Source organism: Lithobates pipiens, unplaced genomic scaffold (genome assembly GCF_037356315.1).
Source record: "Lithobates pipiens isolate NorthernLeopardFrog02 unplaced genomic scaffold, aLitPip1_a1.2 Scaffold_44, whole genome shotgun sequence".
NCBI lineage: Eukaryota > Metazoa > Chordata > Amphibia > Anura > Ranidae > Lithobates > Lithobates pipiens.
This window is the reverse complement of record NW_027507870.1, coordinates 5233392-5260034: the sequence shown is the minus strand read 5'-3', so window position 1 is coordinate 5260034 and position 26643 is coordinate 5233392. Positions and strand designations below refer to the sequence as shown.

At 43.2% G+C, this 26643-nt stretch overlaps 1 protein-coding gene across 2 annotated transcripts in view; it reads left to right on the top strand.

The window, feature by feature from the left end:
• The window catches only part of LOC143956907 (uncharacterized), a 34590-nt gene extending 8741 nt beyond the window's left edge, over positions 1 to 25849 (top strand). For both annotated transcript variants that reach the window (XM_077467078.1, XM_077467077.1), the window contains 5 exons: positions 3433 to 3726; positions 7479 to 7589; positions 10728 to 10876; positions 15802 to 15902; positions 22914 to 25849. In XM_077467078.1, coding sequence (XP_077323204.1) covers positions 3433 to 3726; positions 7479 to 7589; positions 10728 to 10876; positions 15802 to 15902; positions 22914 to 23019 — 761 coding nt within the window. In that variant the 3' untranslated portion in view covers positions 23020 to 25849. The remainder of the gene's footprint in view (positions 1 to 3432; positions 3727 to 7478; positions 7590 to 10727; positions 10877 to 15801; positions 15903 to 22913) is intronic.
• The last annotated feature ends 794 nt before the right edge of the window (positions 25850 to 26643 follow it).

The window sequence follows — 26643 nt, the reverse complement described above, 5'->3', positions numbered from 1 at the left end:
CCGCCCTAATTATATAGCGGAATTAACTACAACTATAAGTCAGGAAGACCATGGGAGGGGCAAAGAGTTCAAGGTTCAAGAGCAACAAGACTCAAGGCAAGGTTGTCTAATGCTGCGTACACACGACCGGACTTTTCTACGGAATTTGTCTGGGCGGACAATCTGACGGACTATGCAGTTGAGGTCCGCCGGACTTACAAACAAACGGACTTGGACACACACGATAACTGCAAAAGTCTGACGGATTTGTTTCAAATTTCTCTTTATTTATTTATATTATAAAACATCCATTCAATCTTACATTCAAATTTCACATCATTATAAAACATTCCCCATACCCAATAAAAAAAAAAAAAAAAAAAAAAAAACACAACTTATTAATACTATTCCAATCAATCGCCCACCCTCACATAAATTCCCACACTTTTCCTGAGGTACTCAATTCCTCCCATTTCTTCCAATAATCCGAAATCTGTTTTTCTACATATCCCTCTTGTCTAATCTGTTTTTCCATGAAGCACACCTCGCTCATCTCATAATTCCAATCTTCTATTGTTGGGGCTAGTCTGACGGATTTGAACGTGATGACGTAGACTAAGGAAGTTCATAGTCAGTAGCCAATAGCTGCCCTAGTGTCGGTTTTAGTCCGTCCGACTAGCACACAGACAAACCGATTGTCCGTTAAAAGCCGAGTCCGGTGGACAAATTTGAAGCCAGTCTTATTTCTTGGTCCGCTCGGACTTTTGGGAAGAAAAAGTCCACTGGAGCCCACACATGATCGAATTGTCCGATGGACTCTGGTCCACCGGAAAGTCCGATTGTGTGTACACGGCAGGGAGCTGTCCGTCATCTCCGCTGATTTAGCAATAAGAGATACTGCAAGACACAGCAGAGGTAACAGGTTTAGATCCGGGTCCTGACAGCCAAACATCTTCACCAAACCCAGAAGAACTTACTCAACTTAACCACTTGCCGACCGCCGCACGACGAAGTACGTCCTATTTTTTGAAGAGGGATATCTCGGTAATGGCAGCAGCTGCTGCCACAACCGAGATATCCATCTCTTCAGGCGGCGGTCGGCTGTACGATAACGGTGGTCTCCGCGGCGAGATCACCGCTATCGGCCGCGGGAGAGGTGCCACCCCCCTCCCGCCGCCCTCCCGCACCTTCCGCCGCTTACTGGAGCCGTCGGTAGCGGCGGAGGCGATTGGGTCCTCTTCCTAGCTGGGCATAGAGACAAGTGAGGCTAAGATGGCCCCCCCACTCATCTCTATACCATAGGAGGGCGGAAGCGACGTCAAAACGTCACTTCCGCCCATACCTCTTAAAGGTATATTTTTTTTTAAATGTCAGATTTTCTTTTTTTTTTTTTGCATTTTAGCCCAAATATGAGATCTGAGGACTTTTTGACCCCCCAGATCTCATATTTAAGAGGCCCTGTCATGCTTTTTTCTATTACAAGGGATGTTTACATTTTTTTTTTTTTTAAAAACAGTGTAAAAATAAATAAAATCCATTAAAATAAATAAGAAAACATTTTTTTTTTTTTTAAAACCCCCCCATCACGACGAGCTTGCGCACAGAAGCGGGCGCATATGTGAGTAGCGCCCGCATATGAAAACGGTGGTCAAACCACACATGTGAGGTATCGCCGCGATCGGTAGAGCGAGAGCAATAATTCTAGCCCTAGACCTCCTCTGTAGCGCAAAAAATGCAACCTGTAGAATTTTTTAAATGTCGCTTATGGAGATTTTTGAGGCTAAAAGTTTGACGCCATTCCACGAGCGGGCGCAATTTTGAAGCGTGACATGTTGGGTATCAATTTACTTGGCGTACCATTATCTTTCACAATATAAAAAAAAATTGGGCTAATTTTACTGTTGTCTTATTTTTTTATTCAAAAAGTGAATTTTTTCCAAAAAAAGTGCGCTTGTAAGACCGCTGCGCAAATACGGTGTGAAAAATAAGTATTTCAATGACCGCCATTTTATTCTCTAGGGTGTTAGAAAAAAAAACAATATAAAATGTTTGGGGGTTCTAAGTAATTTTCTAGCAAAAAAAACAGTTTTAACCACTTCCCGACCAGCGCACGACGATGTACGTCGACAGCATGGCACGGGCAGGCATATTGGCGTACATGTACGTCCAATATTCGTTGCCGCCGTGCCATCGGGAGCGCGCCGCCGGCGGCGCGCTCCCACGCTGGTCGGGACCCCCGCGAGTCCGGTCGCGGGACCCGCGGACTCGATCGCCGCGGGCATCCCCGCGATCGTCTCACGGAGCGGCCGAATGGAGGAAATGCTGTATAAACAACATTTTCCCATTCTGCCTAGCAACTAGTGACGCTGATCTCTGCTCCATGTGATTGGAGCAGAGATCAGTGTACACTAAATGAAAGCCCAACCCCCCCCACAGTTAGTAACACACCCCTAGGAACACTTAACCCCTACACTGCCACCCACTGGTTAACCCTTTCACTGCCAGTGTCATTTACACAGGAATCACTGCATTTATATAGCAGTGATTACTGTATAAATGACAATGGTCCCAAAAATGTGTCAAAAATGTCCGATGGGTCCCCCACAATGTCGCAGTCACAATAAAAATCGCAGATCGCCGCCATTACTAGTAAAAAAAAAAATAATAAAAAATAATTAATAAAAATGCTATAAAACTATCCCTATTTTGTAAACGCTATAACTTTTGCGCAAGCCAATCAATAATCGCTTATTGCGATTTTTTTTACCAAAAATATGTAGAAGAATACGTATCGGCCTAAATTGAGGGAAAAAAAATGTTTTTTTATATATTTTTGGGGGATATTTATTATAACAAAAAGTAAAAAATAATGCGTTTTTTTCAAAATTGTCACTCTATTTTTGTTTATAGCGCAAAAAATAAAAACCGCAGGGGTGATCAAATACCACCAAAAGAAAGCTCTATTTGTGGGAAAAAAAAGGACGTCAATTTTGTTTGGGAGCCACGTCGCACGACCGCGCAATTGTCAGTTAAAGCGACGCAGTGCCGAATCGCAAAAAGTGGTCTGGTCTTTGACCAGCAAATTGGTCCGGTCTGAAAGTGGTTAAACATGAAAACACCAAGTCTGAAAAAGAGGCCTGGTCCTTAAGTGGTTAAACACCTTCATTGCAACCAAATCTTCTCATCCAACCTACATATGCTCACTCATGTCACTCTGTAATAAGCACGGCATTGGAAAAAAAATTAGTTGTGGAGCTCTGTGATGGTGGGAATTTAGCATCCAATACTATTTGTTTCCTCTTTGACATATACAATATAAGAAAGGATTTTTGCCTAGTAGTTTCAGGCAACAAGTGCTAAATACCTGTTGGCATGCTCTGTTCCCTTGTACTAATAGATTTCCTACAAACACCATTCTCATGTATTCGTTTTATGTTCTTTGTGTGTTCCCAGATCGTGATAGCAATGGTGTGGTCTACGAATACAGCTATGGCAGTGTGGTCCCTACAGCATCTATAATGGAGCATAAGGTCCAGGAATGTTCTGTGTATGACAATTTCGTCCCGGCATCATCCAGCAATACTCTTACAACATTCCCCTCTCAGCATTTGGCCTTCACATCATCAAAAGATAAGAACGAGGCCCCTGGGCCATCCTGCTATGGTTGTCTGGTCCTGGCACTTCTCATAGCATTGCTGTCGACCTGCGCCATTCTACAGTTAGTGCTAATAATTCTCGGAGCATCAGGTAAAAGACTCCTCAGGGGCGGGGTTAGTTGTACATACTAAATACACTGAGAGCGGAGCTTCTGAGTTGTAAAAATCAACCTCTACCCCAGAAGACAGATTGATTCTGGGTATTTATGGCTATTAATCGCTTCTGATCAGTATCGGCAATTATAGGAATGGCCAAATTTAACCAAATCCTGCCGTGCACCACTTTATACTACCAGAAGTTAAAGCATTCTTTCGAAAAGTTCTTTAGAAATCATAATACATGGGTGTTACTAGTAAGAGGCTGCACCCTGTCTGCATATAGTTGCTTAATAAAGTGGATATAAAAAGTCTACACACTCTAATTAAAATGTCAGGTATCTGTGATGTAAAAAAAATGAGACAAAGATAAATCATTTCAGAACTTTTTTCACTTTTAACCACTTAAGGACCGCCTCACGCCGATATATGTCGGCAGAATGGCATTGCTGGGCACAATCATGTACCTGGACGTGGCTCTTTAAGTGCCCAGCTGTTGGTCGGGGGCGCGCCGGCGGCGGCGCGCTCCCGACCCGGTCCTGAGATCCGTGACTGTGGCAGCGGGACCAGTGGACCCGATCGTCGCTGGTGTCACAGAGCTGAAGAACGAGGAGAGGTCTGTGTAAACAAACCTCTCCCCGTGCTCACAGGGCGGCTGAACGGAGAGATGCCGTTGTAAACAGCATTTCCCCGTTCTGCCTAGCAACTAGTGACGCTGATCTTTGCTCCATGTGATTGGAGCAGAGATCAGTGTTCACTAAATTAAAGCCCAACCCCCCCAACAGTTAGTAACAGCTCCCTAGGAACACTTAACCCCTACACTGCCACCCACTGGTTAACCCCTTCACTGCCAGTGTCATTTACACAGGAATCAGTGCATTTAAATAGCACTGATTGCTGTATAAATGACAAAGGTCCCAAAAATGTGTAAAAAATGTCCGATGTGTCTGCCATAATGTCGCAGTTACAATAAAAATCGCTGATCGCCACCATTACTAGTAAAAAAAAAAATATTAATAAAAATGCTATAAAACTATCCCCTATTTTGTAAAGGCTATAACATTTGCGCAAACCAATCAATAATCGCTAATTGCGATTTTTTTTTTACCAAAAATATGTAGAAGAATACGTATCGGCCTAAACTGAGGAAAAAAACATTTTTTTTAGATATTTTTTATAGCAAAAAGTAAAAAATATTACATTTTTTTCAAAATTGTCGCTCTATTTTTGTTTATAGAGCAAAAAATAAAAACCGCAGAGGTTATAAAATACCACCAAAAGAAAGCTCTATAATGTGGGGAAAAAAGGACGCCAATTTTGTTTGGGAGCCACGTCGCACGACCGCGCAATTGTCAGTTAAAGGGACACAGTGCCGAACCGCAAAAAAGGGCCCTGGTCCTTTGGCTGCAAATTGGTCCGGGGCTTAAGTGGTTAATGTATAAACTGTACAACTCAGTTGAACAACAAACTGAAATCTTTTAGGTGGAGGGAAGTAAAACTAAAAAAATTAAATAATGTGGTTGTATAAGTGTGCACGCCCTTACACTAACTTTTTTGATGCTCCTTTTGATTTTATTTCAGCACTCTTTTTCGGGATGAATCTATTAGCATGGCACATCTTGACTATTTGCCCACTTTTCTTTGCAAAAACACTCCAAATCAGATTGCGAGGGCATCTCCTGTGCACAGCCCTCTTCAGATCACCCCACAGATTTTCAGTCGGATTCAGGTCTGGGCTTTGGCTGGGCCATTCCACGGCTTTACTCTTCTTCTGGTGAAGCCATTCCTTTGTTGATTTGGATGGATGCTTTGGGTCGTTGTCATGCTGAAAGATGAAGTTCCTCTTCATGTTCAGCTTTCTAGCAGAAGCCTGAAGGTTTTGTGCCGATATTGACTGGTCTACCTTGACTAAGGCCCCTGTTCCAGCTGAAGAAAAACAGCCCCAAAGCATGATGCTGGCACCACCATGCTTCACTGTGGGTACAGTGTTCTTTTGGTGATGTGCAGTGTTATATAGTTACATAGTCAGATAGTTAGTAAGGTTGAATAAAGACATCAGTCCATCCAATTCAACCTGAGTGAGTGTCTACAGTTGTCCCTATCCCTGTACATTGCACACTCACGTCGGTCCCTACCCTCAAGGAGCCCACAAACCAAGGTCCCCATTCATATACTAGGGCCAATTTTGGACAATTAACCTACCTGCATGTCTTTGGAGTGTGGGAGGAAACCAAAGTACCTGGAGGAAACCCAAGCTGGCACAGGGAGAACATGCAAACTCCAGGCAGGTAGTGTCTTGGTGTTGTTTTTGTGCCAAACATGGCCAAAAATGTTCAACCTTGGTTTCATCAGACCATAACACATTTTCCCACATGCTTTTGAGAGACTTCAGATGTGTTTTTGCAAAATTTAGCCAGACTTGGATGTTTTTCTTGGTAAGAAAAGTCTTCTGTCTTGCCATTCTATCCCATAGCCCGGACATATGAAGAATACGGGAGATTGTTGTCACCACACAGCCAATACTTGCCAGATATTCCTGCAGCTCCTTTAAAGCGGGAGTCCACCGGGACTCCTTGTTTTTTTTTTTTTTTTTTTAAAAGCCAGCAGCTACAAATACTGCAGCTGCTGACTTTTAAATAGTGACACTTACCTGTCCAGCGCGCCCGCGATGTCGGCACCCGAAGCCGATCGCTCGCTCGTCTATCGGGTCCTGCCGCCGCCATCTTGGGTATGGGAATCAGGAAATGGAGCCTTTCGGCTTCATTTCCCGGTTCCCTACTGCGCATGCGCGAGCCGCGCGGCGCAATCCGGACGGTCCCCGCTGCCTCTGGGAGCTGTGTGTTTCCCAGCAGGCAGCGGGGCACTTGCTGAAGGGGGCAGGCGCTTGCGGAAAGGGGCGTAACGTACGCCCCTTTCCGCAGAGAGCTAGCCCGGAAGTGGGTGCAGTTACCTGGATTATCCAGGTAACTGCACCCCCCTCCCCCCTGAAAGGTGCCGATTGTGGCGCCGGAGGGGGGGGGATTCTGATGAGCGGAGGTCCATTTTAGGGTGGACCTCCGCTTTAATGTTGCTGTAGGCCTCTTGGCAGCCTCCCTGATCAGTTTTCCTCTTGACTTTTCATCAATTTTGGAGGGACGTCCAGTTCTTGGCAATGGCATTGTGCCATATTTTCTCCACTTGATGATGACCGTCCCTCACTGTCTTCCATGGTATATCTAATGCCTTGGAAAACATTTTTGTATCTTCTCCTGACTGATACTTTTTTTTAACAATGAGATCCCTCTGATGCTTTGGAAGCTCTCTGTAGACCATGGCTTTTGCTGTAGGATGCGACTAAGAAAATGTCAGGAAAGACCAACTAGAACAGCTGAATTTCATTTGGGGTTAATCAGAGGCACTTTAAATGGTGGCCGGTGTGTACTGACTCCTATTTAACATGAGCTTGAATGTTATTGGTTAATTCTGAATATGGCTATATCCCCAGTTATAAGAGGGTGTGCACCATTATGAAACCACATTATTTTTTTTTTACTTACGCCCTAAAAGATTTCAGTTCATTTTTCAGTTGAGTTGTACAGTTTATAGGTCACATTAAAGGTGGAAAAAGTTCTAAGATGATTTATTTTTGTCTCATTTTTTTTACATCACAGAAACCTGACATTTTAACAGGGGTGTGTAGACTTTTTATATCCACTGTACCTTCATTACTTGTCAGAAACTTCTCTTAAAGATGAATGTGTATCACAGGAACAGCAAGAGTGCAAAAGGACGAACTGATAACAGACCCACCAAGGAACAGAAGCCAACAAGACAACCAGTGTGCCCGATTCTACCTCCGGAGAAATCAGACTCAACAAGGTAATACAGCTGTCTCTCTGTCATCACTGACTGTCTCCATTATTCCATATGACGGGGTGGTCTTTGCTTTGCCTGGCTTGTAGGCTTGTAGCGCCCCCTTCCCCCAAGGGCAGTTAATAGGTGAGTTCCTGCACTTCGAGGCCTACATAAGTAACTTCTGTGTTGGAGAACTATTAGCCCTTGTACACACGGTCGGAGATTCCGTCGGAATGTGTCCTATCGGACCGTTTTGTCGGATGTTCTGACTGTGTGTGGTCTCCATCGGACTGTTTCCGTCAAGAATATCCGACGGACCAACTTTTCCAACTTGCCGGTAAAATTTTCCGACAAAATGCTCCGATCGGACATACTCCGATCATGTGTAGCCTACTCCGACGGACAAAGTGCCACGCATGCTCAAATCAAATTCCTAGACCAAAGCTATTGGCTACTAGCCTGAACGTAGTCCCTTCGTAACGAAATAACGGCATCACTTTATGTACAATCGGATTTTCCGACAACTTAGTCCGACCGTGTGTGTGCAACATCACTTCCGGACCTCTTCCGGAATTAATCCGTTGGAATTACTCCTACAGATTTGGTTGCCGGAATCTCCGACCGTGTGTACAAGGGCTGAGACTGTCAGGATCTGGATCACCAGCTGGTGGCATTGTGCTTCCCAGTACAGAAGTATGCAGTTGCGGTGTCCACCAGCAGGTGTCTTCCAGCAGATCTTTGTAACCAGTCAACACCTGATGTTAGCTGTTGGAAGGGTATTTAGGTCTTCCTCTGCTATTACCTGGCCTCAAGGCCACTGGGCTACTAGATTCACGGTGCAGATGGGAAACTTCACCAGGACACCACCACCTCTCACTAAGCCATGTTCCACATGAAGTTCCCCAGGTATAGGCCACCCATTTTAAATGGCAAGGAAGGGACCCCATTTACTCAACGTGAACTAGTATAAAAAAAAGCTTTATTGATCAAGCAGAAAATGCTTCACAGTTAAATGAAGGGTGCAGCATATAGTACCTTAGTTGCATAAAGTTCTATCCCCTGCCCATTTGGCAACAGCCTTTAAATAATAGTCCTCCAGCTACCCTGGTCTGGCTTATTCAGAGGTAGGGAGGATTGAGGATTCAGGCGTTTCCCAGAGGATAAAGCACAGCGGTGTAGTGGTTAGCGCTTTCACCTAGCAGTAAGAGGGTCACTGGTTCAAATCCTGACCATCAACACCATCTGCCTGGAGTTTGCATGTTCTCCCTGTGCCTGCTTGGGTTTCCTCTGGGTACTCTGGTTTCCCCCCACACTCCAAAGACATGCTGGTAGGTTAATTAGATCCTGTCGAAAAAAAATTGGTCAAATATGTGTATGTTTGTAAGTGTGTCGGGACCCCATGGGGCAAAGGACCCTGCTATACCACAGATGGACACTGGTAGCAAAAAGCACCCTGAGGCAATTCAGTTTGCATAGGTAGTGCTATACAAGTCACTCATAAAGCCAGGGACTGAGAGTGACCTGCTGAATGTTTTTTTCTTCTCTTTGAAAGCTAAGCCAATCCACCTAGTCTGGACAGTTGTTGTCCTATATTTAGGTGCCCTCTTGTGTTCACTCTGCATATTGCTCTTCAACCTGGTCATTGTGTGTCCTCTATGGTGGAGAGTTTGTGATAGTTGAAGAACCTACTATTTAGTCTAATGCCACGTACACACGACCGGACTTTCTGGCAGACTAGGTCAGACGGAATCGTTCCGTCGGGCAATCCGATCGTGTGAGGGCTAATCCGATTGTTTTTTCGTTTTAAAAATCTGACAGACCTAGAAATAGAACATGTTTCAAATCTGTCCGACGGACTCAATTCCTATCAGGAAAACCGTTCGTTTGTGTGCTGGTCCGACGGAGCAAATACGATGCAAAGGAAGGTATTGGCTACTGGTTATTGACTTCCTTCTTAAGTCCCGTCTTACGCCATCACATTCAAAACAAACGGACTTAGTCCGTTTGTAGTGGCCAAGTCCGAAAGTCCATCGGAACTACGCTGAAAGGCCGTCGGGAAGACCGTCAGACCTAGTCTGCCAGAAAGTCCGGTCGAGTGTACGGGGAATTAGTGTGTGTCCTCTATGGTCGCATGGTGCCTCCTCTCTTCGGTGGTGCTGTTCCTAGTGGTGACCGCCTGGGGGCTTGTCGGGTTTCCCATGTCTTCCGGCGGTTTCTTAAATCCTCTGACGAAGCCAACACTGGCGAAACATGTCGGGATAACATATGAACCTATAGCCACCATATAACCGGAATTTCATTTGCCCGACCACCAAAATGGAGATGTACAATTGAGTTTTATTTGATCATATTTTATCTATGTCTACAATAAATGTGATATTTTAGATACTTCTTGTTTCTATTATTATATGTTGGCACAGTTATAATCCCACCCCAATCCTCTTCTAATATATAAAGCTATAGTTTGTTGTACTATATGGTCTCAGCTGTTGACGGTCTTGGATTGCCATTAGGTCTAAATTATGAACACTCTTTGGCCGCGTACACACGGGCGGACTGTTCGCCCAACTTTGTTCGTCAAACAGTACGACAAACAGTCCGCTCAAAATTTGCATGAACGGACTTGACCACACACGATGAACGAACAGTCTGCTGAAAGCGTGCGCGATGACATGAACGGCACGTACGACGGGACTAGAAAAACGACGTCCTATACACTGCAATGCAACCTTCGCCGTGTAAATTCTTTCTGAGCATGCGCGAGACTTAGTTTGTCGAACAAGCCTACACACGCGGGGACTGTCCGCTCAAACCAAGTTTCAGCGGACTGTCTTACGGGAATTCCGAAAAACTTTGTTCGTCAGACTGTCCGCTGAAACTGTCCGCTGAAGCCCACACACGAGCGGACTGTCCGCTGAAACACTGTTCAGCGGACAAAGTTGGGCGCACAGTCCGCCCGTGTGTACGCGGCCTTTCTCTCTGTCTGCCCCCTTCTACTCCAGCAACAACTAACTCCTCCCAATGCTCCTTTGTACTGACTACCGAAACAGGAAAAACCATAGAGATCAAACTAACCGCTCAACCCAAACAGAAGAGCTACAGCAGGGTCCTACGGGCTGTGTCTCTATCATTGCTGATTATGTCTATTATTCCATATTGCAGGACAGTTTTCTGAATGTCCAACTTTTTGGATTGGCATCAATGATAAATGTTATTTCTTCTCTGAGGAGAAGAAGCCCCGTAAAAACGTTGATGAAGATTGTACAAACCGCAACTCCAGACTGGCCCAGGTGAAGGAGGAGACCATACAGGTCAGTACTGGGATCGCTCTGTATTGTTAGGGGACAGATCACTGCTAGGGGTGAGGAAACCTGCATGTTTTGGGTTCATACATTTTTCTTGAGGCTTAAAGTTTGCAAAGTCTATTGGAGGCGAATCATGCTCTTCAATTCTGACCATTTGTAGGGCCCTCACTGAGGGTGGTGAGGGAGTAGGATCAGTCCACTGATGGTGGTGGTAAGGGGGGGGTGGGATCAGTCCATTGATGGTGTGGGGAGGGGGGATTGGATCAGTCAATTGATGGTGGTGGTGGTGGGGAGGGGAGATGAGATCAGTCAACTGATGGTGGTGGGTGGTGGGACCATTGGGTTTGGTCATGAATGTTGCTTGAGGCTTAAAGTCTACAAAGTCTATGGGAGGTGAATCATGCTTTTCAATTCTGACCATTTGTAGGGCCCTACCTAAGGGTGATGAGGGAGTAGGATCAGTCCACTGATGGTGGTGGTAAGGGGGGGTGGGATCAGTCCAATGATGGTGGGGAGGGGGGATGGGATCAGTCAATTGATGGTGGTGGTGGGGAGGGGAGATGAGATCAGTCAACTGATGGTGGTGGGATCATTGGGTTTGGTCATGAATGTTGCTTGAGGCTTAAAGTCTACAAAGTCTACGGGAGGCAAATCGTGCTTTTCAATTCTGACCATTTGTAGGGCCCTACCTGAGGATGATGAGGGAGTAGGATCAGTCCACTGATGGTGGTGGTAAGGGGGGGGGGGGGGGTGGGATCAGTCCATTGATGGTGGGGAGGGGGGATGGGATCAGTCAATTGATGGTGGTGGTGCTGGTGGGGAGGGGAGATGAGATCAGTCAACTGATGGTGGTGGGACCATTGGCTTTGGTCATGAATGTTGCTTGAGGCTTAAAGTCTACAAAGTCTATGGGAGGCGAATCATGCTTTTCAATTCTGACCATTTGTAGGGCCCTACCTGAGGGTGATGAGGGAGTAGGATCAGTCCACTGATGGTGGTGGTAAGGGGGAGGTGCAATCAGTCCATTGATGGTGGGGAGGGGGGATGGGATCAGTCAATTGATGGTGGTGGTGGTGGTGGGGAGGGGAGATGAGATCAGTCAACTGATGGTGGTGGGACCATTGGGTTTGGTCATGAATGTTGCTTGAGGCTTAAAGTCTACAAAGTCTATGGGAGGCGAATCGTGCTTTTCAATTCTGATCATTTGTAGGGCCCTACCTGAGGGTGATGAGGGAGTAGGATCAGTCCACTGATGGTGGTGGTGGTAAGGGGGGGTGAATGGGATCAGTCCATTGATGGTGGTGGTAAGGGCGGGTGGGTGGCTTCAGTCCACTGGTGGTTGAGAGGGAGGATGGGATCAATGAATTAATGTCTGTGGTGGTGGTGATGGGAGGGAAGATGGGATCAGTCAGCTGATGGTGGTGGGTGGTGGGATCAGTGGGTTTGGTCATGAATGTTATTGGAGGCTTAAAGTCTACAAAGTCTATGGGAGGCCAATCACGCTTTTCAATTCTGACCATTTGTAGGACTAAAATGCAATATTGTAAAAAGGCAAGGTTAGCCTTGACCTGCCATAGGGGGAAATCACGTCAATGCAAAAAAAATAAGAAATAAACTCAACAGATTTTTTTTTTCCCTTACATGGAATTGTCAGCTTTCCCCAACTAGACAAGTGCAGAACAAAAAAAAAAAATTGTTCTGATTCGTTATTTACATAAATTTGTTTAGTTAAATTTGTTGAGTCCTTTTAATTTGTTTTCAGAATTCTTTCAGTTTATCCGTATTCTAATCAATTCAAATTCTCCGAATTCGAATTTGAATGGTTTTTCGATTTGTTTTCCAATTTTCAAAGAGAATAAAATGGAAAAGAAGTTAAAGGAATAGAGTAGAAAAACAATAGAATAGAATAGAAAAGAATATAACTGAAAATAAAGAATATAATAAAACATAAAGAATACAACCATCTTATGAAATCTGAACTAAAAGAATAGAATACAAAAGGATTGAATAAAAAAAAAGAATAGAATAGAATTGAAAGAATATAACCATTTCCAAAAAATTCAAAATAGAATCAATTCGACTATGAATAGAATAAAAAAAACATCAAAATAGAATTGAATAGAATGAATATAAGCATCTTCCTATTCTAATCTATTGTTTTATATTCTATTAAAATTTGAATTGATTCTATTTGAATTTTGGAAAATGGTTGTCCATTCTATTATATTATATTTTATAGTTTTTTTTTTTATTATATTATTTTTCTATTTGGTTTTTCTATTCTTGTCTATTTTATTCTTTTCTATTCAAAATTCGAATTTTGGAATATGCTTATATTCTATTTTATTCTATTTCTTTTTTTTATTCTGTTCTATTTTTTCTACTCTATTATATATGTATTTTTCTATTCTATTCCCTTATTTTCTATTCTATTGTATTCTCTTCGGAAATTGGAAAACAAATTGAAAACTATCCGAATTTGAAAAGTATTCGAAATTGATTTGAAATCTATTTGAATCGATTCAAATTTTGTCCGAATTTATTTTTGTTGTTATTTCGGATTTGTTTAAATTCAGTACTATTGTAATTCGAAAGTTCAGATTCATCCGGACTTCCGAAAACAGAAAATTTGTCTGAATTTCAATTCAGAAAGAAAACTGCACATGTCCCTCCCCAATAGCGCCGACACATGTTAACAATATGGTTGCTGTAAACAAAACCTTTTATAGGAAAAGGGGGTTGGCTATCCGTTCCTTAAAAATTTGAGAGCATTAAGTCCGTGGGATGAACGTATGCTCTGCATTATAAGTTACTTGTTATTTATGGTGGTAAATCTGCAAAGCTTTTGTCCAAAAGTTCCAGATTCATGAAGGTCGAGAATTTTAGCAATTTGTGGGAAGCCAATAGTGGTGGCAAACCCGAAACCCATTCCAGATGACCTGTACTAGTACAATGACTAGGGAACTCAGTGATCCCCAAAACCCATTCCAGATGACCAGTACTGGTACAATGACTGGGGAACTCAGTGTTCCCCGAAACCCATTCCAGATGACCTTTACTGGTGCAATGACTAGGGAACTCAGCTATCCTAAAATCCATCCAGATGACCTATATTGGTACAATGACTAGGGAACTCGGTGATCCCCAAAACCCATCCAGATGACCTGTACTGGTACAATGACTAGGGAACGCAGTGATCCCCAAAACCCATTCCAGATGACCTGTACTGGTGTGATAACTAGAGAACTCAGTGATCCCCAAAACCCATTCCAGATGACCTGTACTGGTACAATGACTAGGAAACTCAGTGATCCCCAAAACCCATTCCACATGACCTTTACTGGTGCAATGACTAGGTAACTCAGCGATCCTCGAAACTCATCCAGATGACCTGTACTAGTACAATCACTAGGGAACTCAGTGATCCCCAAAACCCATTCCAGATGACCTGTACTAGTGGAATGACTAAGGAACTTAGTGATCCCCAAAACCCATTCCAGATGATTAGTACTGGTATAATGACTAGGGAACTCAGTGATCCCAAAATCCATCCAGATGACCTGTACTGGTTTAATGACTAGGGAACTCAGTGGTCTGAATTCACATAAAGTGGAGTTCTGTGATAAGAGATGCGGAGTGCTAAATCTTCTGCCTGATGTGCCTGGGAAGTGGGCCTGATACCCGTCACCCAATTGGCTGAAAGTACAGGCAATCCTATTGGACGCCTAGGGGGAGGGGAGAAAACGCATGGCGGAAGCGTGGAGAAGTCACAGGAGCTGCTGCCAATGCCCACTGCAGCCTGATGTCTGCCGATGCCCTCCCTGATGTGCCCACCAATGCCAGATTCCCACCGCTGCCCGTTGTGCCCCCGGGATGCCCCGATCCCTGCCACTGCCTTTCTGGCTCCGCTCCTTAACAACCAGCTTTTACTGTGCCCCGATTGAGCAAAGCTTTGCTCAATCAGGGCATAGAATTCACAGTGAAGTGAACAACCCGCCAAATGCCCTGCAAATTCAGATGTTCGCTGAACGGCTGAAGAGGCGATGTTCATGCCGAACGTTTGCTCGGCCCGAACCGTTCGCCCAACTCTAATGATGTGTAATCCCCACAGGGGCAGATAGAGGGACGTGGTGCCTGGCAGGAACATTAGTTCATTCCTCTGATTATTCAGACAGGAGACTGGGAGATATAAAGTCACATTGTTACTTTTCTATTTACTCGTTTCATTCATCTACAGTACAAAAGAGTTGAGCTTCCATCTGCCCATGGTGTCAATTAAAGGAACAACACCAGTAACTCTTTAAAATAACATAAGTAAAATTTAAACCCCTTATTAACTCTTATGCCGCGTACACACGACCGGACTTAAGTCCGGCAGACTTTCGACTGAGTTCTGACAGAGTTCTGACGGACTTTCCGAATAAAGGGACTTGGCCACACACAATCACACCAAAGTCCGACGGATTCGAACGTGATGATGTACGACCGGACTAGGATAAGGAAGTTCATAGCCAGTAGCCAATAGCTGCCCTAGCATCGGTTTTTGTCCGTCAGACTAGCACACACACGAGCGGATTTCTCGGTAGGAACTGGGTCCGGCGGAGTTCTGGCAGAAAAATTTGAAACATGTTCTATTTCTAAAGTCTGTCAGACTTTTGTAAATCAAAAGTCCGCTGCAGCCCACACACGATCGAATAGTCTGCCGGAATCATTCCGTCGGACCTTTGATGTTGAAAATTCCGGTCGTGTGTACGCGGCATAAGTCTACCAGCCAAAATTAATTATTTTTTCCCCTTGGCTATAATTTTCCAGCTGATTATTTTTTTTTTTATATATATAATGTCTTTTTTTGTAACCACTATCAATTTGTATATAACAATTTTCTGTTTGGAAACAATCTATGATATTTATTGGCATTCCACAATTTCCAGGCACTGGTGACCCTGACAGGACAGGCATTTTGGGTTGGAATAACATATTACAACAGCTATGGAGGCGTGTGGACCGGAGGATGGGCTGACGGCAGCATGGTGTACGTATTGCACATTGTTAAAGTGAACCAGGACAGAAAAAATATATTCACACAGCTTTACGTCAATAAAAAGCTAAAAGATAAAAACATAATTTTTGTTATTATTATTATTATTATAGTACTGCTATATTGTTCTAATGCTACTGCTACGACTACTAATACTACTACTAAGAATAAGGATAATTATTATTATTATCACAAATTAAAAATATAAAAATAACAATAGAAAAAAAAAACAATTATAAAACATAATAATAATAATAATAATAATAATAATAATAATGTAGTACTGCTACTAAAATGTTCATACAGCTTTAGATTAACAAAAAGCAAGATAAAACAATAATAAAAATAATAATAATATTTATAGTACTGTTACTACTATATTATTCTAATGCTTCTACTATAACTACTAATTATTATTATTATTATTATTATTATTATTATTATTATTATTATTATTATTATCATTATTATTATTGTTTTATCTTGCTTTATATTAATCTAATCTAATAATAATAATAATATTTATAGTACTGTTACTACTATATTATTCTAATGCTTCTACTATGACTACTAATTATTATTATTATTATTAGATTAATATAAAGCAAGATAAAACAATAATAACAATGTTAATTATTATTATTATTATTATTATTATTAGATTTGTTTAATAAAAAGCAAGATAAAACAATAATAATAATAATATTTATAGTCCTGTTACTACTATATTATTCTAATGCTTCTACTATGACTACTAATTATTATTATTATTATTATTGTTTTATCTTGCATTTTATTAATCAAATCTAATAATAATAATATTTATAGTACTGTTACTACTATATTATTCTAATGCTTCTACTATGACTACTAATTATTATTATTATTATTATTGTTTTATCTTGCATTTTATTAATCAAATCTAATAATAATAATATTTATAGTACTGTTACTACTATATTATTCTAATGCTTCTACTATGACTACTAATTATTATTATTATTATCACAAATTAAAAAGATAAAAATAACAATAGAAATAAAAACAATTATAAAACATAATAATAGTAATAATGTAGTAGCAAGATAAGACAATAATAATAATAATAATAATATTATTATTATTATTTATAGTACTGTTACTACTATATTATTCTAATGGTTCTACTATGACTACTAATTATTATTATTGTTATTATTATTATTATCACAATTTAAAAAGATAAAAATAACAATAGAAATAAAAACCATTATAAAACATAATAATAATAATAATAATAGTAATAATAATGTAGTACTGCTCCTAAAATGTTCATACAGCTTTAGATTAATAAAAAGCAAGATAAAACAATAATAATAATATTTATAGTACTGTTACTACTATATTATTCTAATGCTACTACTATGACTACTAATTATTATTATTATTATTATTATTATCACAAATTAAAAAGATAAAAATAGCAATAGAAATAAAAAATAAAATATAAATATAAAAGCAAGATAACACAAGAGAAAAAAGTAAGGGCTGTAATATGTAATACAATTAAAATGTGGTTGTAAGACCAGACCTAGATGTGCCTTGCCTGTTATATAACCTATAAGAACAATACAAACCCCACTACAGACTAGAGTCTTCAACCACTACAAAGCTGGAAAAGAGAAGACGAGTGTCATTCCGGGGGGTGTCATTCCGGGGGGTGTCATTCCGGGGGGTGTCATTCCAGGGGGGGGCAGGAGTTTGGAGTCACTCTGAGAAACAGTATTCCAGCTCAATCGGGGTGTCAGTCTATCATTTTGCAAATATCAACCATGAACTTTTGCCATCTGCTGGTCATTACAGAGCACTGCAGCTCAGATCTCTACCCACCTGTTCAAATTAAAAGTTCTTAAAGCGGGATTGCACTGTGGAAAAAAATATTACAAGCCAGCAGCTACAAATACTGCAGCTGCTGACTCTTAATAAATGGACACTCACCTGTCCCGGGGTCGCTCGGCTCTCGGCTGCTGCCGCCACCATTCTAGGTGAGGGAATCAGGAAGTGAAGCGCTGCGGCTTCACTTCCCAGTTCCCTGCTGCACATGTGCGAGTCGCGCAGCGTGATAGGAATTGTCCGCACTGTCTCTGGGACCCGTGTGTGTCCCAGCAGACAGCGCTCAGGGACAGGAAGAGACATAGACTCCCGTAGGAGTCTATGCCCGGAAGTGGGTGTAAATACCTGTCTTTGACAGGTATCTGCACCCCCTCCCCCCTGAAAGGTGCCAATTGTGACACCGGAGGGGGGGAGGGTTCCGATCAGTGGAAGTTCCACTTTAGGGTGGAACCCCGCTTTAACCACTTGACCACTGGGCACTTAAACCCCCTTAATAACCAGACCAATTTTCAGCTTTTGAAGGACAATTACTCAGTCATGCAACACTGTACCCAAATGAAATTTTTGTCCTTTTTTTCACACAAATGGAGCTTTCTTTTGGTGGTATTTAATCACCGCTGGGTTTTTTAATTTTTTGTGCTATAAAAGAAAAAAGACCGAAAATTCTGTAAAAAAAAAAAGAATTTTTCTTTGTTTGTGTTATAAAATTTAGCAGATTAGTAATTTTTCTTCATACATTTTGGCCAAAATTTATACTGCTGCATATCTTTGGTAAAAATAAGTACAAATTGGTGGATATTATTTGGTCTTTGTGAAAGTTATAGAGTCCACAAGCTATGGTTCCTATATCTGAAAATTGATCACACCTGAAGTACTGACGGCCTATTTCAATTCTTGAGACCCTAACATGCCAGAAAAGTACAAATACCCCCCAAATGACCCCTTTTTGGAAATAAAACATTCCAAGGTATTTAGTAAGAGACATGGTGAGGTTTTTAAAGTTGTTATTTTTTCCCACAATTCTTTGCAATATCAAGATTTTTTTTTCCTTTTTTTTCTTCACAAAATTGTCATATTATCAGGTTATTTCTCAAAACACAGCATATGCATACCACAAATTACACCCCAAAACACATTCTGCTATTACTCCCGAAATTACACCCCAAAACACATGGCAATACCCCATGTGTGAGACTTTTACACAGTGTGGCCACATACAGAGGCCCAACATGCAGGGAGCGCCATCAGGCGTTCTGGAGCACCCAGGCCAATTCTGACATTTCTCTCCTACATGTAAAAATCATCATTTATTTGCTAGAAAATTACAGAGAACCCCAAAAACATTATATATTTTTTTATCAAAGTCCCTGGAGAATACAATGGTGGTCGTTGCAACTTTTTATCCCGCACGGTATTTGCGCAGCAATTTTTCTAACGTGTTTTTATTTGAAAAAAAAACAGTTTTGTGCTTTAAAAAAAAAAAACAGTAAAATTAGCCCAATGTTTTTGCATAATGTGAAAGATGAAGTTACGCTGAGTAAATCGATACCTAACATGTCACCCTTCAAAATTGCACACGCTCGTGGAATGGTGCCAAACGTCGCTACTTAAAAATCCCCATAGGCCACGTTTTACATTTTTTTACTGGTTACATGTTTTGAGTTACAGAGGAGGTCTAGGGCCAAAATTATTGCTCTCACTCTAACGTTCGCAGCGATACCTCACATGTGTGGTTTGAACACCGTTTTCATATGTGGGTGGGACTTACGTATGTGTTCACTTCTGCATGCAAGCACATGGGGACAGGGGCGCTTTAAAAATATATATATATTTTTTTATTGTTCATTTTACTTTATTTATTTTAGTTTGACACTTTTTTCCCCCCCAAAATTTTTTTTGATCACTTTTATTCCTATTACAAGGAATGTAAACATCCCTTGTAATAGGAATATGGCATGACAGGTCCTCTTTACAGTGAGATATGGGGTCAATAAGACCCCACATCTCACCTCTAGACTAGGAAGCCTGAAATAAAAAAAAAAAAATTATTCTGGCTTCGATCGTATTGGCGAGTCGGTAGAAGCACCGGAGGGCGGCGGGAGGGGGGGGGCGTCCCCTCTCGCCTCCTGTAAGAACGATCAAGCAGTGGAACAGCCACTATGATCATTCTTATGGTGTAGGGAATCGCCAGCTGAAAAAGCTGGTATCTGAATGATGCCTGTAGCTACACCCATCATTCAGATATTCCCGCACAAAGTCATGAACGTCATATGATGGCCGGCGGGCGGGAAGTGGTTAAAATAAAAACATTTTTTAACACAAACTTGTCCATTTATACAATATTTATAACACATAGCATGTACACACCAAAAATGACACCCCAAAATAGTTTCTCCTACTCCTCCTGAGTACGGCGATACCACATGTGTGAGACTTCCACAGCCTGGCCACATACAGAGGCCGAGTACAGCCAAGCATGGCTGAGCATGGCTGGGTATCACCGAGTATGGCTGGGTATTGCAGGGTATCACCGAGTATAGCTGGGTATTGTAGGGTATAACCGAGTATGGCTGGGTATTACAGGGTATCACCAAGTATGGCTGGGTATTACAGGGTATCACTGATGGCTGAGCATGGCTGAGTATGGCTGGGTATTGCAGAGTATGGCTGGGTATTGCAGAGTATGGCTGGGTATGGCTGGGTATTGCAGGGTATCACCGAGTATGGCTGGGTATTGCAGAGTATGGCTGGGTATTGCAGGGTATCACAGAATATGGATGGGTATTGCAGAGTATGGCTGGGTATTGCAGGGTATCACAGAATATGGATGGGTATTGCAGAGTATGGCTGGGTATTGCAGGGTATCACAGAATATGGATGGGTATTGCAGAGTATGGCTGGGTATTGCAGGTTATCACCGAGTATGGCTGGGTATTGCAGGGCATTGCAGAGTATTGCCAGGGCATTGCAGGGTATTGCAGATTATTGGCAGAGTATTGGCAGGGCATTGCAGAGTATTGGCAGGGAATTTCAGAGTATTGGCAGGGCATTGCAGAGTATTGGCAGGGCATTGCTTGGTATTGCAGAGTATTAGCAAGGCATTGCTGGGTATTGCAGAGTATTGGCAGGGAATTGCAGGGTTAATTGCCAGTGAGCAGCGCTGTGGGCACTGCAGATCCAGCCAACAGCGCTGCTGGCACCGATCTCTCCCCTCTCACTGTACCGATCGGTACAGAGAGGGGAGGGAGGAACCGGCATCATAACAAGACGCCGGTTTGTTAACAAGTGATCGCCCTGTCATTTGATGGAGCGATCACGTGGTAAATGGTCGCGATGAGTCGGCGGTCACGGATGCTCTCGAGTGCGCTCCCCGGGGACACGAGAGCGGAATTCTGGGAGGACATCATAGTACGTCCTCTCAGAGTTAAGCAACCGCCCTGTAGCCATCATTCGGCTATGGGCTGGTTGTTAAGTGGTTAAATAGCCTACTGGGAATTCACACTTTGCTTGATTTATGGGTTGTTCTGACTGGTCATGGATTACTCATTTATGTGGACTGCATTTGTCCAGCTTATCCTGTTCTCTCTGCTGTTGTGAGTCTGTGCTCTCTCCACCATTCTGCAACTTGGACTCTGTTAAAGTAGTTGTAAAGGCTCAAGGATCTTTTCCTTCTGTGTTCACCAGTGTCCCAACCCCCCCCCCCCCAAAACCCCATTCAGATCCAGCATGAGTGCCTTGCCTTTTCCGGGTCTCTCCCTCCTCGTTGGCTGAGACAGCAGCGGTAACCATTGGTTCCTTTTGCTGTCAATCACAGCCAGTGAGCCAATGAGAAGAAAGCATGGGATGGGGCTGAGCTGTGCTGTGTGTGTGAATGGACACACAGAGCAGTGACTCAGGAGTGAGTTGCCCCCCATAGCAAGCTGCTTGCTGTGGGGGCATTCGGCAGGATCCAGGAGAGCCGATGGGGGACCTCGAGAAGAGGAGGATCCAGGAGAGTGGGTGGGGGAACCTGAGAAGAGGAGGATCCAGAAGAGTGGGTGGGGAACCTGAGAAGAGGAGGATCCAGAAGAGTGGGTGGGGAACCTGAGAAGAGGAGGATCCAGGAGAGTGGGTGGGGGAACCAGAGAAGAGGAGGATCCAGGAGAGCCAATGGGGGAACCCAAGAAGAGGAGGATCCAAGAGAGCCAGAGGGGAAACCCAAGAAGAGGAGAATCCAGGAGAGTGGGTGGGGGAACCCGAGAAGAGGAGGGTCCAGGAGAGTGGGTGGGGGAACCAGAGAAGAGGAGGATCCAGGAGAGCCAACAGGGAAACCCAAGAAGAGGAGGATCCAGGAGAGCCGGCGGGGGAACTCAAGAAGAGGAGGATCCAGGAGAGTGGGTGGGGGAACCTGAGAAGAGGAGGATCCAGAAGAGTGGGTGGGGAACCTGAGAAGAGGAGGATCCAGGAGAGTGGGTGGGGGAACCAGAGAAGAGGAGGATCCAGGAGAGCCAATGGGGGAACCCAAGAAGAGGAGGATCCAAGAGAGCCAGAGGGGAAACCCAAGAAGAGGAGAATCCAGGAGAGTGGGTGGGGGAACCCGAGAAGAGGAGGGTCCAGGAGAGTGGGTGGGGGAACCAGAGAAGAGGAGGATCCAGGAGAGCCAACAGGGAAACCCAAGAAGAGGAGGATCCAGGAGAGCCGGCGGGGGAACTCAAGAAGAGGAGGATCCAGGAGAGCCGGCAGGGGACCTCAAGAAGAAGAAAATCCAGGAGAGCCAGGAGGGGAACCTGAAAAGAGGAGGATCCAGGAGAGCCAGGAGGGGAACCTGAAAAGAGGAGGATCCAGGAGAGCTGGCGGGGGAACCCGAGAAGAAGAGGATCCAGGAGAGACAGCGGGGGAACCCAAGAAGAGGAGGATCCAGGAGAGCCAGCAGGGGAACCCGAGAAGGGGAGGATGGGGCTTCTTTGTGCAAAACCATTACAGAGCAGGTTTATTATTAACAAATAAAACAAGCCCATAACATCACTTTTGATGCTCTATCATCTGTCCAGCCTATAAATTGTCCCTGGTGACACCGTGGTTCCACTAAGCTTCGTATAACACTGAATACAATGAATGTGGAAATGATCTAGCCCAATTGTTTCTCCTATCTAGGAATGTCACCGAAGGGATTGGAAGCTGCGCCAAGCTCGGACCTCATTTGATGTTGGAAAACTGTTACATCCCTCTGCGCTGGATCTGTGAGAGAGACGCTGTGTGACTGCACTGATGTGTGGGAGGACGATGGAAGTCTCTGGGGATCCTTCATCACCCCTGCTTTATTTTTCCTCCCTTTTTCTCTTGAATTAAGTACAGTGAGGATTGTTACATCCCCACCACGGAGAGCGCTACCCACAGATTTACTGTTCAGCACTCTACGGCGATTTGCTGGTTACCATGTCACTTGGGCCCATTCTTCAATATCTGACATTGTATCTGTGTGCTTTTGGATTGTAAGAAAGAAATATTTTGTTTCTTTGGACTCATATTCATAAATCTGAAAATCTGACTTTCTGAAATTCTCTGCAGGTGAATCTTCCAGGTCCATGTGTTTTATATGACTGTGATTCTTCATCAGTGAATGTTTGGTGAAAGTCACATTCTCAGCCTTATAAATGGATGTAACCCAGATATTTCGGGCATTCGAGCACCTGACAAGGAGTATAAGTACGCAGCCTATGCGGACGATATACTGCTATTTCTAACGAACCCAGTGACCTCTCTACCAACTTTACTGGCGGAATTCCATAATTTTAGCCTCCTGTCCAATTTTTCAAAGTCCTTCGCCCTCAACATCTCCTTGCCCCCAACTATAGTCTCCCAATGCAAAGATAACTTTCCATTCCAGTGGAAACGGGATTCTATCACGTATCCAGGAATACAGTTGCCATCCAAGCTTTCGGATCTATACATGTTGAACCACCTTCCCCCTTCTGAATAAATTATCATCTGACCTCACTTCATGGAATAAATCTTTATTTTCCTGGTTCGGTAGGGCGGCGATCCTAAAAATGAACGCTCTACCACGAATGCTCTATATATTGCAAACGATACCTATACTACTCCCATCCGTATTTTTCAAAGCATACAGAAGCATTTGCTCCAAATTCCTATGGGGGAACCGCAAACCCAGAATTAGCTTCTCCCAACTTTCCCGCCCAAAGAGACTAGGAGGAATAGGTCTCCCAGACCTCCTGAATTACCACATGGCCATACACCTTACAAGAATAGTAGATTGGAACGTGCACTCGGCCCATAAGGATTGGGTTTCACTGGAAGCATCCTTCACAAACATGCATCTGGCATCCCTTCCTTGGATTCTCCCTAAACATATTCCCCAAAGTTTAAAACAACACCCCCTAATAGGATCCACGCTAGAATGTTTTCGGAAATTATGCCACAAAACCCCAATGTCCTCCATTCCGGGCCCACTAACACCGGTCAAACTAAACCCTGATTTTCCGCCGGGCTTGCATAGTAGATTCCTCACAGAATTCTGGCCGCATGATCAGATGAGGGCCCATCAATTCTTTCACCAACATAAACTACTCACAGCCTCCCAGCTATCTACCCAAGGAGATGAACCACCCATCCCCCCCTGGACATACCTACTGCTGACGCACTTTCTAAAAGCCCTTAACAAGGACATGCACTGCTCTAGACAGCTCACACCTTTCGAACGGTTATGCACCCAATATTCACCACAAGCCCACCTAATAGCTGTCACACATGAGCTCCTCTTCGCTAATATACCAGCCAATGATAGCCTGTCGTGCAAAGCATGGGAGAATGACCTTGCCATATCGCTCTCAGAGGAGCAATGGGAAACAATCTACCTAAACATCCATAAAGGTTCTGTTAATGTTAATACCCAAGAAAACGGATATAAAATCCTAACCAGATGGTACCGTACACCTTCCCTTTTACACAAAATGAACCCAGCCATATCAGACGCCTGCTGGAGGTGTCACCAAGAGAAAGGCTCCCTACTCCACATCTGGTGGTCCTGCGCTACCCTTCAGACGTTTTGGAAAGAAGTTTGCCGGATAACGTCCCAGGTCACCTCATACACTCTTGATTTTACCCCAGCCCAATTTCTTCTACACTACACATCCTTATCACATCATTCATATCATAAGTCATTGGCAATGCATATGATTAATGCAGCAAAACAATGCGTCCCCTTATATTGGAATTCCAATTGCGCACCTTCACTCAAGGACTGGTTTCTCAGACTTAATAAAGTGGCTGAAATGGAAAGACTCATCCACATTGCACGGGATACCCCCACAAAATACAGCACTAAATGGGCCTGCTGGTCTCACTTTCAGTCGACACCAGAATATAGGGATATAATGGCTTCACCCTCGTAGCAGAGAAATTAACAAAAGCCCACTATTAGATATTCCACCCGGAACTCCATTATAACCTCCCTCCCTGCCCTCCCCCCTTATAACTTGCAGGACCTGCCATACAGAAGATCATCCCTACCCCTGGCACTCCGGTCCACTATTGGACCCTAGAGGATTGGGGGAAGCCAGAGACGTCCCCCCCCCAACATCCTCCCTTGACCCCGTCTTTGTCCCTTTATACCCCCCCCTCCCATTTAGTACCTGGTCCCCAATACACTCCCCCGTCACCCCTATCTAGGCACTTTCCTTAATCGGCACCCTTCATATGCAGGACACATACCTAGTTCAACTCTTCCTATTTACAAGGCCCAAGAATGAGGAGCAAATGTCCATTACATGATTGGAAAAACCTCAGACCTTCTTCCCATTCGCGGGGTCCCATATAGTCAAAATTCTTTTAAGCCCCCTGGATTAAGCCCCCAAGACCCAGTCACAACACACCTTCCTATCATTATGCCCCTCCCGCTCTAATGTCTCATACCCCCTTCGCACTCTCTGCCTATCCACCAGGCATCCTACTCTGAACAGCAGGGAAGGTCACGACTCCTGTCTCCCATTCTCATTTGTTACTGTATGTCTTGGTACCATAAGTTTTGTAATAAGATGAAAATGCTTTGGGCTTTGTATCCGCTTTTTGTGTGTGTTCATTCCTACTTTTCAAGACTTCTGTAAGTTCTTTTTTCATTTTTCTCAATAAAAAACTTTTTGAAAAAAAATAAATAAATGGATGTTTTTTCGATCCCCTCTGTTGGATGTCTTCTGGATTTTAAGTCTCTCTGATAAAAACTGGCATAAACAAAAAATGTCTTTAAAAATGGCAGCAATCGTGTAGTATTTATTAAAAGTATGGACAAGTACAAAAAATATATACAGCTGAACGATATTATAAATAAATAGACATGGAAAAATATATGGTGGATCATTATTATTTGCCCATATTGATTGTTTAGGCTGTGTATTATTGAAGCCACGTTTGGGGGAATTCAGACCGACTTGTATTACATCAATTCAAATGTCTGTGGTCCCAGGGGGAGTATTTATCGCCCCCTTTCAATTTAGGAGCTCTGTTGGATTAATATTTCTTACAAATTGGCAAAATCCATCTGTTGACTCCTTGAGACGTACTTTGTGTTCCTTCCTGCTGGAAAAATTCAGAGGACTGTTTCCCCGAGCGACAAGGGATATCGCGTTCTTTGGAAGTAAGGCGCGATTACCGCACATATTTTTCTAACATAACTATTTGGGCTCCCCCGTAAAAACTCCTATGTAATTATTACAGTGCAAGTTGCAGGTTGAAACAAAAAAAAACAAAATATATACTCTATATTTCACAGCTATGGGCAATCGAAAGTGCTTATGTGCTTTTAGTGCAAAATACGTGCATGTGAAGCTTATGAAACTTATATCATTTTCACACAATAAAGTCCATTATA